The sequence below is a fragment of the Macrobrachium nipponense genome, chromosome 4 (assembly GCF_015104395.2).
Source record: "Macrobrachium nipponense isolate FS-2020 chromosome 4, ASM1510439v2, whole genome shotgun sequence".
NCBI lineage: Eukaryota > Metazoa > Arthropoda > Malacostraca > Decapoda > Palaemonidae > Macrobrachium > Macrobrachium nipponense.
This window is the reverse complement of record NC_061100.1, coordinates 36,463,135-36,476,525: the sequence shown is the minus strand read 5'-3', so window position 1 is coordinate 36,476,525 and position 13,391 is coordinate 36,463,135. Positions and strand designations below refer to the sequence as shown.

At 40.7% G+C, this 13,391-nt stretch overlaps 1 protein-coding gene across 1 annotated transcript in view; it reads left to right on the top strand.

Annotated features, from left to right (window-relative positions):
* Positions 1-5,049, top strand: part of LOC135210861 (uncharacterized) — a 416,274-nt gene extending 411,225 nt beyond the window's left edge. The window contains 1 exon segment of the mRNA XM_064243762.1: positions 4,088-5,049. Within this exon segment, the coding sequence (XP_064099832.1) occupies positions 4,088-4,122 (35 nt within the window). The 3' untranslated portion in view covers positions 4,123-5,049.
* Positions 5,050-13,391: the final 8,342 nt, after the last annotated feature.

Genomic DNA, 13,391 nt, shown 5'->3' with positions numbered 1-13,391 from the left:
CTCCATATGAGGTTGGCAAAGTAGGTTGTGCCATGGGAATTTCAGAACTGCTGACAAAAGAGACAGAAGGTCTGGGAACCACTCCACATGGGGCCACAGAGGTGCTACTAAAGGGAAGGCGTACACCTCAAAATTGTCCCAAGGGTGCTGAAGAGCATCCACCACCAAGGGAAAAGGATCCAGGACCACCGAGAAGTAGACCTTCAGCTTCCTGTTAAAGCAGATGGCAAAAAGGTCTTAACATGGGTCTTCCCCACAGGTGAAACGGCCTTTCTGTTTTTCTGATGCATAGACCACTTAATTACCCAGGACTTGACTCAGACAAGTTAGTTTGTTGGCCACTACATTCTTTCTGCTTAGAATGTATCTGGCCATGAGCTTCACCGACTTGTGGATTGCCCACTGAAGCATCTCAATTGTCAACAAGCGGTGCTGGTGAGACACCAGCCCCCCTGCTTGTTCCCATAGGCCACCACAGTGGTGTCTGACATCAGAACGACCGAGTGACCCTCCATCCCCTCTTGGAACTCCCTCAGACCCAGAAAAGCTGCTTTCAACACCAAGTTGAATGGAAGCAGCTTATCCTCTGCACTCCAAACACCCGAGAACAGGAGCAAATCCGGTGGGGGCCAGTGTAGAAGGTCTCTCACCATAGGGTTCTGGTCGCCCAACCACCACTGTAGGTCTCGTCTTACTCTTTCGACATAGATATCTGCTGCTGAGGGGAATGTCCTGACGGGGACCAGAATTCTTTATGTTTTCATTGCAGAGCAAATGTGGAGACACCCAAGAGGGACCAGCTTCTTGAGGGATGACAAGATACCAATAAAAACTTGCCACTGGATAGGTGATTGCTCTACCTGAGCAAGGAAGGAAGGAGCCTCTGATCCGAACTTCTGCAACCTCTGGTCCAACGGAAAAACCCTCGACACTGCCGTTTCTATTACCATACCCAGGTAAAGAATCCTCTGGCTGGGAAGCAGATTAGACTTCTCCAAGTTTACTACGATGCCTAGGTTCCAACAAAACTGGAGAAGACTGTCCCTGTCCCAAACCAACTTCTCCCTGGAACTTGCCAAGACCTGTCAATCATTGAGGTATCTCAACAGGCAAATCCCCTGAGCATAGGCCTATGTTGAAACCAGGGTAAAGACCCTTGTGAACACTTGAAGGGCTGTAGACAAACTGAAGCAAAGGGCCTTAGCTGGAACACTTGCTCTCCCAGGCTGAAGCAAGGAATATCCTAAAGGAAGGGTGAATTGGGATTTGGAAGTAAGCGTCCTTCAAGTCTATCAACATTCTGAACCTTGTCTTCCTGACAAAGTGGTTCAGTGCAGAAAGATCTACCACTGGTCTCCAATTGCCCATAGCCATTGGCACCAGGAAGATCCGACTGTAGAACCTTGAAGGACGACGACCTCCCTCCACTGCATCCGACTGTAGAACCTTGGTGAAGGATGATGACCTCCCTCCACTGCATCCCCGCCAGGCACCACCTCACCCATGGCAATGGGTAGGGAGTGGCGCCCTCTCTATTGACAACCAGCTCTGCCTCTTCCCCTAGCCCCCCTTCCTGGTTTGGAGGAGTGAGGCCGAAAGGGACATTACTGCTGCTTTAACTTTGATGAAGCCGTAGGCTGAAGAGTCCTAATGGACGCTGACTGCTTGGCAGACTTCCTTGGAGGAGGCTGCCCACTCTGCCTTGGAGGAGGGTGAAAATGAGCTTACGACTTCAAGATTGCCTGCTGAACAAGCCTGTCTGGTATCAGCACACCGTCAGTTTATTGCATCTCCTAGCTGCATCCTCGGGAAGAATTTGAGCGATCATTGAAGGAGTTTGTTTTCTTTGAAAGATTATTGAACTGACATATCAGACCAGTAACCTCTGAATAAAGGAAAGAAACTCCTGATTATCCAAGTATTCCCCTTCATTAAATATGGAGCATGTACACAGTTGTGGGACGAGGGGTATACCCGTCCCAAGAAAGTGACTGATGCACGAGAGAATGTCTTGAGAAGGAGACCACACTCTATGCCTAGACACGATTCCCGACTGGAAGGTGAAGAACACATGTAGGAACTCTTTGGAGAACAAGAACGAAAGAGCCTAGGCCTTCCCATCTTTTCAATAATTCCACCTCTTCCTGTTATTCGTCCATTGTAGCCTCTTTCATTACTATATGATAAACTATACAGATGAATTTACTAAGCTTTGGTGGACACCATTATTGCTCAGATTATTGATATACCTACCTATCGCTGTCTTTACTGTAGATTTTGTATTATGGTGTGGCTCCTGAGCTTAACAAGTCTTTTTGGTACCCTCTGATTTTGTAAATCCTTCAAATCACAGTACAAATATACTTGTCATGATACTCTGGTCAGATGCCTTCTCTACTAAGACATATGGAATATTTCATCCTCTTCAACACATCATCTTCACCTAGTGCTTGAGTAGATTTTTGAGTAGATTTATCAGAATAAAGTGGATAAGGGGCTTGGTGTGGGTCTGTACTCTGCCCAACAGCAGTACAGTTATCTGAAAATTAAAGGCAAACTGAGGCAAAAGAGATGACATCACAGCAACAGAAGGAAGAGAAGCCACAGCAGTTGACGTCATAGGTTAAGAGGATGCTGGGAGTGACGTCACGACATCTCGAATGGCATCTGTTGATGACCTCCCTGAAGGGGCGATAAGAGACGACCCAGTAAACATCGACATTTATGCAGGCATCCTGCTAGGAGGCAGCACACAAGACCCAAAGTAATTTTGGACCAGAGGTTGTGGGGGAAATGCCAATGTGGCCAGAGGTGGAGTACAAGCCGCCAAGAAATGGGAGAGAAGGCCATCCAAGGAGGGGGAACCTTGTAGGACTAGACACGCCCAAACAGCCACCATCTTGTTTGATTCTGACTGAAATAAAAGAAACAGATAGAGAAGCCTCCTCCCTCTCAGGAAGGACATTAGATCCTGCAGGAGAGGGGTCTAAAGGCCAGGAATGACATTCCAGGCAAGGATTAATACCTACTGCAAGTTTTAGGGGATTTATAATGGTAACAGACAAAAAACTGTAACACGGAAATCCCGGGATGCCCAGGCACACACTGTGATGAGGCCTAGAAGAATCGGTGGACTCCATGATACATAACAATCACACACACACTGAAATAAAGAAATAACGGTCAAACAAAAAAAACTGGCTTAGGAGGAGAGCAAAAGTGACTCCTCTCCAAGGCAGTCAAAGGAAGACCAGCGCGTCACGAGGTTCTATGCCTGGTCAATGACCACCTTATATACACATGAGTTGCCAGATGCCACAGATTCCTTGCTTTACCATCTTTGATTGTTCTTAATCGGTTTCCAGCTGGCACGAGGGTTTGTTCTGCATATGAACAACTGGTTTTTGTCAGTTTTCCTCTACCTTTTACAAAACTGGTTTTTGTCAGGTTTTCCTCACCTTTTACAGTAGTATACGTCCACTTAAAATATTGATTTTATATTTTTAACCATCCTCCTGGTTTTTGTTCATCCATGACAGATTTAGCAGTTTTTAGTGACTCTAGGGGTTCACTTTCAGTTTACCAAGGGTATACTTTTTTGCTAAATTTCAATCTTTATTTTTTATATTTTGCCCTTTCATTTAGCTCCGTATCAGTACTATCGACATCCTAAATATTTTCATTCATCCCTATGCAGTGTGTGTAGCGAATTTTATTAACTTCAATTTCCCTCACATCATTCTGATTCTTCTCTTTTGATAACTTTTATACGATGGCATGGTACCCATGGTCCCCATAAGGTGAGGCAATGATTTTTATTGATGTGGGAGTTTGTGCAAAGTGTGAGGTATGCCTAATACAAATTTGGTATTTAGGAAGTTCTGGAGATTAATTTTCATATTGTATCCCAGGGTTAATTTGAACTACATAGAATATAACCCATTTATAACTACACATTAGTGCATTATGATAAAATCTACCAAAGCAAAGTTTATGATGTAGTAATTGTAATACTTTCTGCTTTAAAGTATAATATTAATAGCAGTTATTTTTAGAATTTTATAGACCTGACAAAATTGTTTTTCAGACGAAGAGGAAGATGCTCAAGTATCAGCTGTGTAAAGAGGCAAGTTATGGCTATCTTCTGTAGTTCTTCAGGAGTATCTACTCTTTCAGCAAGAATAGAAATTCTTGCAAGTTATCAGATAAGTGTGACAAATAAACCAAAGATTTATGGGTCTTAGAATTGATGTATCCTTATCACTGATGAATTTTGTATAGGAAATTAATATATATTTATTTATATATATTTGGTTGTAACTGCAGTTATATCTCATACTAGATATTTCTTCTAAGTTGGATAAGGATTCAGTTCATAAGCTCTCAAGGTACTGGGGCACAGATGAAATATTTTTAATATGGATAACACAAATACATGTGGACCATGCATTTGTGGGAATCCATGTATATATTTATAGTTATTCCCTGTCCATAAATTAGATATGCATAATATTTAGTTAATAGTCTCAAAGAGAAATTTATGATGCTTACTGATTATGTCTCAAAAGTTTATTATGTTTGTGAGCATCGGTAAATGTGATTACTTCCTGTTGTCCCTAGACTTTTAAAAGCCAGCCAAAACCAATTGTCGTCCAAATTGCCCCACTGTGTGGACTAAGTCATTAGGAGTCCTCTAAAGTAATGTTAAGGATACTATTTCCACCGTGGTGATATCATCATGAAAATGCATGTCACTTTGATTCCCTAGGTTTAGGGTATCATCATGTCATTTTTCTTTAAAATGTAGATTAAAACTGTACAGGATTAAATCTGATATCATCCAGAAGTAATGTATCATTGTAATGTATTTTATTGTATTTTTCCTGTATTCAGGTTGACCGAGTCTGATGTTTGTATAAAAATAGTATATAAAGGGACTCTGTGTTCAGCTGAGGATACTTATATTTTGTTTAATATTTCACTATTCCATAACTGATGGCCCTTTTTGGAGGCTTGATTGGAAATGTACAAATAAACTTTAATTTGTAAGTTTGTCTATTCTTAACCTTTAAATATACAATATTCAAATTTATATTAAATACCTAGGTGTTAAGGATTTGTTTGTTGCCACAGGGATATAAATACTGTGGCTTTCATATATGGAGTATCTTTCCACACATGCTCTGGACCAGTTTATTACTGACTAAACAAGGGTGGCATCCAGATGGAGATGGGGGAAAGAAGATTGTACCCTTTCTCAACCAACTGATGTTACACAATATCCTTCCAGCCGCAATATATGTTTAAAATCTGTTCTTGCATTTCAGATTTTTTTTTGTTCTGGCAATTTCCTTCATTGGAATTTTGTGCACTTCTGTGATTTATTAACCATAATTCCTCTCAGTGTGACTAGAGCCGTTTTATACCTTAAATTGGTAGTGTGTGTGTTTTTCCCGTGCATTTGTCCTTTTTATTGATTCTTGTCTCCATGGAGAGCAGACAAGATGAACTACATCTAAAGTCAAGGTCAAACTTCTAGTTTTTCCCAGGAACATAAGCTTCTAAAGAAGGGTTCATCATCAGCTGTCATTCTCCAACTTTTAAACCAAGAAAATTCACTTGTGAAGTGTCAATAAGGCAGTCACACTTTCCTGAGGTAGTTACAATAGTACACCTGGTGAGCTTCCCCTGATAGGTGTGACTTGGTCTGCAGTTCCTGAATAGGCCAGCCCTATAGTGCAAGGTGAGTAAGGACATAGATATAAAAGCCTAGATGCCGCATCGGCCGGCCGGACATACGTCATCAAGTCCGCCATCTTGGCACGGTAATTCAAACAATGCAGCAGGCTGCAGTATATGACGTTTTTTCGCCACTATTCGCTTAATATTGCACGGATTTTCTTGTCTTGATGGTTTGTTGCAAAGTTTACATAATTCCCTACAATGATCTAATAACAAAGTTTTTCCGTATTGTTTGAAAGTTAACTTGCAATGACTTTGTTTTAGCAGGTAGGGGGAAGGGGGCCTAGTTGTACACAAATGTTAATATTTATCCATAACTATTGCTGTAAACAATAATTTGAAATGCTGTGATAAGACAGATTACTAAAGTAGGCCTACAGCTATGGATCTGTGCAACTTAAGTAAAATCTTTGTCTCTCGAAGTGCTCTGTTAAAAATTCCCCCAATATAATTTTTGGCACAGGCCTACAAGTTTAAGTCATAAAACTGTAGGGTTGAGCCTAAAATAAACTACAGTAGGCCCTAGAATAACTAGGATTTCTGTGTTATCTAGCCTTTGCATCTCTGCCTGCTCCTTTGAGCCTGGGGGAGTTCTTCCAATTTTTTTAACAGGATGCTCCTCAGTGAATTGTGACCTCTAGACCTGGCTTTGGAAAATTTAGGGGGTATTAAGAGACCTCGTCTAGTGGCAAAAGTGACCTATCTCTAGACCTAATTTTATATGGTGAAATAATTATATAGAACTTAAATTTCTCACAAAACTACCTTTAATTTGCTCAGACTAGGATATATCATTATGGCAAGCATTAACAGTTCAATATAGCTCATCTCTAGACCTGTGTTGTCAAGGTCCCAAATTATTATACCTTATTTGGGATAAGGGCCTGGGCCATCTCTATACTTCTACCCTTCCAGGGACCCATCTATAGACCAAAATTACCAAAATAAGCCAATCCTGACGAGCAACCCTGTATACCCGGTCATAGTGCCCCCCCCCCCAACCGAGCCTTTCAGCCTAGGCCACAATCATAAGGCCAGTCTAATTTTTTTCCAGCTAACTGTTCATTGGTTTGGTCACACATGTATAAATTTAAAGCTATGGGTGGCCTTATGGGTCATTAAGCCTATACTTTGAAGTAACAACTCTCAAAATGTATTGCACAATTATTTATTTTCATGATATTTGTTCTTACATTGAATGTATATATAACATTTATTGTACATCTGTGCATTTATTTATAAATATTCCCAGCAGTTTAAACAAGTTTTTTTCATTGCTGTTTCCAACAGTTTAATGATACTACATTGTAAAGATAATCTATATGCATTGATATGAAATTAGCAGGCTATATCAAAACATCAACAAAAACTCATTATGTGCCTTGCTTGGCCATTTAGTTCTTATTACAAGGACCAGATTAACACTTTAATATTACATAGCTATAATGCAGTGAAAGAAATCTAGAAACATCAAATTAGTGTCCAACATACACGATTCACCCTATTGACCTAATGGCCCTTAAACAATATTGTTTTAACCATTTTTTTTCGTAGGCTGTCTTATCACAGCATTTCAAATTATTGTTTACAGCAATAGTTATGGGTAAATATTAACATTTGTGTACAACTAGCCCCCTTCCCCCTACCTGCTAAAACAAAGTCATTGCAAGTTAACTTTCAAACAATACGGAAAAACTTTGTTATTAGATCATTGTAGGGAATTATGTAAACTTTGCAACAAACCATCAAGACAAGAAAATCCGTGCAATATTAAGCGAATAGTGGCGAAAAAACGTCATATACTGCAGCCTGCTGCATTGTTTGAATTACTGCGCCAAGATGGCGGGCCTGATGACGTGTGCCAGCCTATTCAGCTAGCGGCCGATGCGGCATCTAGGCTTTTATATCTGTGAGTAAGGACAGCAGAAGTACAGGTAGGAAAGCCATTATAGCTTCTCTTCTTCACTGTCTTCATGTCTACCTTCACCTTGACCCACATCTCTCTTTTCCCCCACTTAGGTGGGCACCAAGACAGATAAGTCTAGTCTTTGCATAAAAAGTCTTGATAGGGTGCTTCCACCTGGGCCCCCATCCACACACTCGTACAAACACACACACTAGGGAGGGTGGGGGCACACAGTCATCGACAGTGACTTACTTTCCCCAAGGTAAGGTCAGCACCAAGTGCCAGCCTGCTTGGACTCTGGATCTGCACCCATCTCACCTCTTCATGAGTTCTTGATTCACATGAATCGAGGTTGTTTGGCTCATTTGCCTGGTGCACAAGTTATCCCCCTCTCACCACAGCTCTCTGGAGTTAAAACTCAAAGGGGTTTAAACAACCTGCTCCGTGAGGCATCTGTGAAGCCTGTTCCCTAATCATGTACCCATTCTGAGGATCATGTTTTACAACTAGTAACGAGAAATACTGCTCTCTTGATCCATCATGGTCATGTGATTGTGGTGGACAGGCAAGTAAGTAGTTCTTCTCACTGCAACCCCGCAGCGTGTGTCGTAGAGAGGGTGCTCTTTCCCAGCCTTCTTCAGGGGGTTTTCCAGTTAATCTACATTGTTTCCATGCTCAAGAAGTTCACACTTTCTAGAGTGTGCATGATCCTAGCAATCCTTCTCCAAGTAGAGTTATTGGAACTCTTCCACCTCTCAAGAGCATAGCAGGTTGTGGGGGGGGGGGGGGGGAGGAATGGGAGAGCAGTTTCAGGTTTTATTCCTCCTTTTTTCTCAGTTTTACCAAGTATTGCAACAATGGGGCTGCAGTGTTTAAGCTGGAAGAGGGTTCTGACAGTGACTTTACCACAACTCATGGATTCTCTGATGAGAGACTCATCTGGCTTAGTATGGAGTTCGGTAAGCCATAGGGGCTTAGCAGGGAGTTCGTTTGTATGGTGTTTTTATGTTGCATGGAACCAGTGGTTATTCATCAACGGGACCAACGGCTTTACGTGACTTCCGAACCACGTCAAGAGTGAACTTCTATCACCAGAAATACACATCTCCATCTCAATGGAATGCCCCAGAATCGAACTTGTGGCTACCGAGGTGGCAGGTCAAGACCATACCAATCACGCCGCTGAGGCCCTAGTATGGAGTTTGGAAAGCCATAGGAAGCAGAGTTCTGTTGAGTCTCCTCTGGTTGAGAGGCAATGCTTTTGGTTTCTTTTGCACATCATGAGAGATACAGTATATCCTAGGGAGGTAAGTATGACCTCATTTACGGTAAGTATGACCTCATTTACACCCATTCTCATATGGATTTGACCTTGGGGTACACTCAACAGGCACTTACCGAGCTTGGGATGGCTTTTCCTTTCTCTTCCATCACTACAGGAAGAAAAAGAATGCTCACTAGCACTCAGGTGTGGGGAAAAAAAAACAATCACATGCGATCAATCGCAGAGTACTGAGCATGCATTCCCCCCAAAACTGTTAAGATCTCATAGAAAACCACAAAATCTGTTTAATTACAATGTGAAAAACTCGGGATGGAATCGCCCTCAAAAAGGAAATAATGCTAAACTGCACTGTTCACATATTTTAGAAGGGAGAACGCATGTGGGAGACACTCGCTCCTTCACTCCTTTGTCCAGTAGTCGGGAACAAAGACCCAATCATAATGCACAAGAATAACAATAATCATCATAGAATTAAAGATATCAACACTAAATATGGTAAACAAGATCAGGCAAATGCTAGGAACTGGGAGTAAACACTCCCAATCAAACAGAATGTAGAAGGAAATGCAAAACAGGAGAGACTACATTCATACTGGTACCCCGACATCCACTAGCTATGTACCCTACCTGTCCACACCTGTAACATTTAATATCCCTATCTTTCTTACACTCGCTCACTAAATGCCCCGTTTGCCCACACCTAAAACATGCTCCTAAAGCCCACCAACATTCATTCTTCCTATGTCCTGGCTTACCAAATCTGTAACACTGCTGCTCTCACTCACAACTAACTGACCCTACTCTTCCAACACTTGCACTCCTATCTCTTCGAGGACTAACTACACTCACGTTACTTGCTCTAACGCTCCTATCAACCATTCGCTGTGCCATTTGCCTCGGCCCTTCTAAAACTGCCTCCATACAGCTCTTAAACTCTGGTACAACCTCAGCTACTTCAGTTCTAACACTAACACTCCTACTCTCTTTCAAACACCTATCTAACTTGTAATCCTCTACTATCTCTAAAATGTCGTTCCACATCATCCTTTCATTCATCCATCACATTTTCTCCTTACATTTCAGATTTATAAACTCGTATACGCTCTCTGGTACAGTCGCTAACAACGTTCGCACTAACTCCTTACACTCATTTATCCCTTCGTCCCCAAACTTTTTCCTAGCTAATGTTTCCAACCTGCACACATACATCGACAACGACTCACCAACATTCATTCATGTCCCTACTACCATATTCCAAGTATTGTGCACATCGGGGTACCTCTCTCATATACACAGCCTTTCGTACTTCCTGCTCACTCTCACTTTCGCTATTCCATTCTGACCCTTCTTTCCCTCTTCCGAATACAGCGAATTCACTTCCATACTCACGTCCATACTCCTGACTACGCTCTTCTTACCCTTCGTCTTTCTACCCACCTGTTTCCACTCACCGCTATCTAAATCACTCTCAGCCCTTTCCCCAATGTATTCATGAATGTCCTAGTCTCATTCTGTCCGTCACCCTTACTAACCTTCTTTCCATCAGTCTTCTTTTCCTCAGCCCCTCTCTTATTTTTGTCCTCAGGTTTATCCTTATCCTGTGTCTTTCCCTTCTTTCCCTTACCTATCACAACCAAATCACCTTCGTCATTTGTACTCTCATCCACCTGTTCTTTCACTTTCTTAATCACTCCTGGTCCATCACAAGACCCAGTAGGCCTACCTCCTACTGCTCCCTTTCCCATGAATCCCTTCATTATTTCCTGCATCATCTCTTGCACTGCATTCATCATTACCCCAAATTTTTCATCCATTTTCTCAACCATTCTCTCTTCCACTCCTTTCACCTCTTCTTTCATTTCCACTTTCGCAATCCTTAGCATTCCTCTAACTCGCTCTTCAGCTCCTCACACTCTACCCTTAACCTCTCATTCTCCACTTCCAATCTTTCTCCCCCCTCATTATGGGACCACCTTGACGTGGTGGGGGGCTCTCGAACCTCAGGAATCTCTAACCAGGTTCGAACCCAAGTCCCATATGACATTATATATTTTCGAGTTAACTTCTGTGGACTTTTCCATTTTTGCCAAAATTTTTTAAAGCAAATAAATGAGAAAACATATGGCTTAACATGGAGTTAAATCCGAAGCTAAATAGTGAGAACTGTGGTAGATCCATCATCTACCCGACAATGTTCGGACCTGTTTTTCAGGCGGAACTATTCTGTGGAGCTGGACCATGGATTCCAGGGGGGGGGCATGGTTCTAAGAATAGAACTCTCGGCATTTTATCCAGTTTGCCCATAATGTGATTGGGATGGGGATAATTGTATTATCGTAATACTCTTAGCAAGCGGGTTCTGCTTACACTTGGGCTATACTAATCATGTTATGCCATCCCCTTTAGGGGTAGGGTAGGGATGCGGACATTTGGGAGTCCTTTCTCACTTGTGCCATTGGCGGAAGATTTAACTTCGCGAAGGGCCAATGATATCTTTTCAAGATTTTTTTTTTCCTTTTTTTTTTAATTCAAAATTTATGAATATTGAAATAAGTTATTTGAGTACCCCTGTGCCACATGATGGAAAAACTATGGCACACTTGATGACTATTGGCATGTCACTCCCGAATTTCCTTGGTACTGCCACAAGTAGTGAAAGTACTATAAATGATACAAAGGAACACCTTGTTCCAAGTAAAGCAGCAGAGCCAGAAAACCAAATAGTGCATAAATAAAAAAAAAGAAACAAAACAAAAATAAATTGGTAAACTCCAATATCGTAACAATGGAACCATATATGATGAACAATAATTCTGAATTAGAGACAAATAATCCTCCCAACAATACAGAAAAATATAAAAATCATAATAGACAAGCAACATACATAAAACAAGGACCAAAAAGAAACAAAAATTACTGACTTAATCCCACATTGGTACATTTTGATGACCTCTTTGGACCAGATAATTGGTCAAGATTTCTAGTCCTCAAAGCTGACAACAAAATCTCAGCAGCGATACTAGAAAACACATTACTTAACATATATCCAACACAAGACATGGAATGCAGACACATCAAGGACAATGAATGGCTTATCCAAGTAACCAATAAAAAGCAGTCCACTGCCTTTTTAAGTATAACAGAAATAAATAATATAAAAGTAACAATTACAAGCCACGAAACATTGAATTATGTTCAGGGTACAGTCATCCTACCCAACAGCAATCAGGAGCTTCCTTCAAAACAACTACTGCTAGACTCCTTAAAATTGAGATATAACAATATCCACGATTTCAAAATGTACTCGATTTCAAGTAGGAAAGATAAAAATAAAAGTATCAACATTGCCAAAATAAAATTTACAGGCCAAGAGCTACCATTTAAAATAGAAATTCTTGGACAAAATAGAGAAGTTCGTCCTTTTGTTCCAAAACCACTACAATGTGCACAGTGCTCAAGGTATGGACACACATACAAAAGATGCCGTAATAAGGCCATATGTGCAGTCTGTGCATCAGATGACCATACCACTAATTGGAACTGTAATCAACCAAAATGTATTAATTGTGGGCTAGCCCATCACACGAAATTTAAGGAGTGCTCATTTTACCAATATAACACAGAACTTCAGTTGTTAATGAATAGGACAGGAATGTCAGTCATGGAAGCCAGACTTGAGCTAAAAGTAAGAGGAGTTAATAATCCATCCAAAACCCTCACCTTTTCAAATGTGACTAAAAATCAAGACATCAAGTAGCACAATAACAAACAAGATAATATAAACATAGAAACTAAATTTCATACCAATAATACTGAAACCCAAAATAAAAGTGATATTACAACAACCAATACCACCACTAACATAGATGATTCAGTTATCCATGGAAAAGAACTTCCAATGGAAGAGGAGTTAAATAATTATAATAATCAAACTGGCAAAAAGAAAAGAATTCTGGAAAGAACCCCACCTAAGGGAAAAAAAGTAAATATTGAAAATTACAATCAAATCCAAAGAAACTCCAACTACACCAGGAGAACATTTTAAAAAAGATATTAAAGTAACCTCATCACAAGTGGAAAGACACAATTACCCTCAATCTCAACCAAACAGCCAACATCTGGACAGTAAAGATCACTCTTTACAATTCCCATCAAATAATACTAATGAAAATCATACCATTAAATCAAACCAAAATATAACTATTAACCCCCAACCATCCACAAGACCCAAATATTCCATTAACAACAACAAAACAAATAACCCCTCAAACCAACAGTCCTTATCACTACAGAAAAGGACCAATAGAATTACAAAACCAGAAATTTCTAAAGCTAGACCAAATACTAACTGAACCAACAATTAACATTACCAAACATGCTTCATCTTGTGGTTGTAATGAATGCTTTGTAAGTACATATAACCAACTAACTACCAAGACAAAGGACACAGTACGAAAT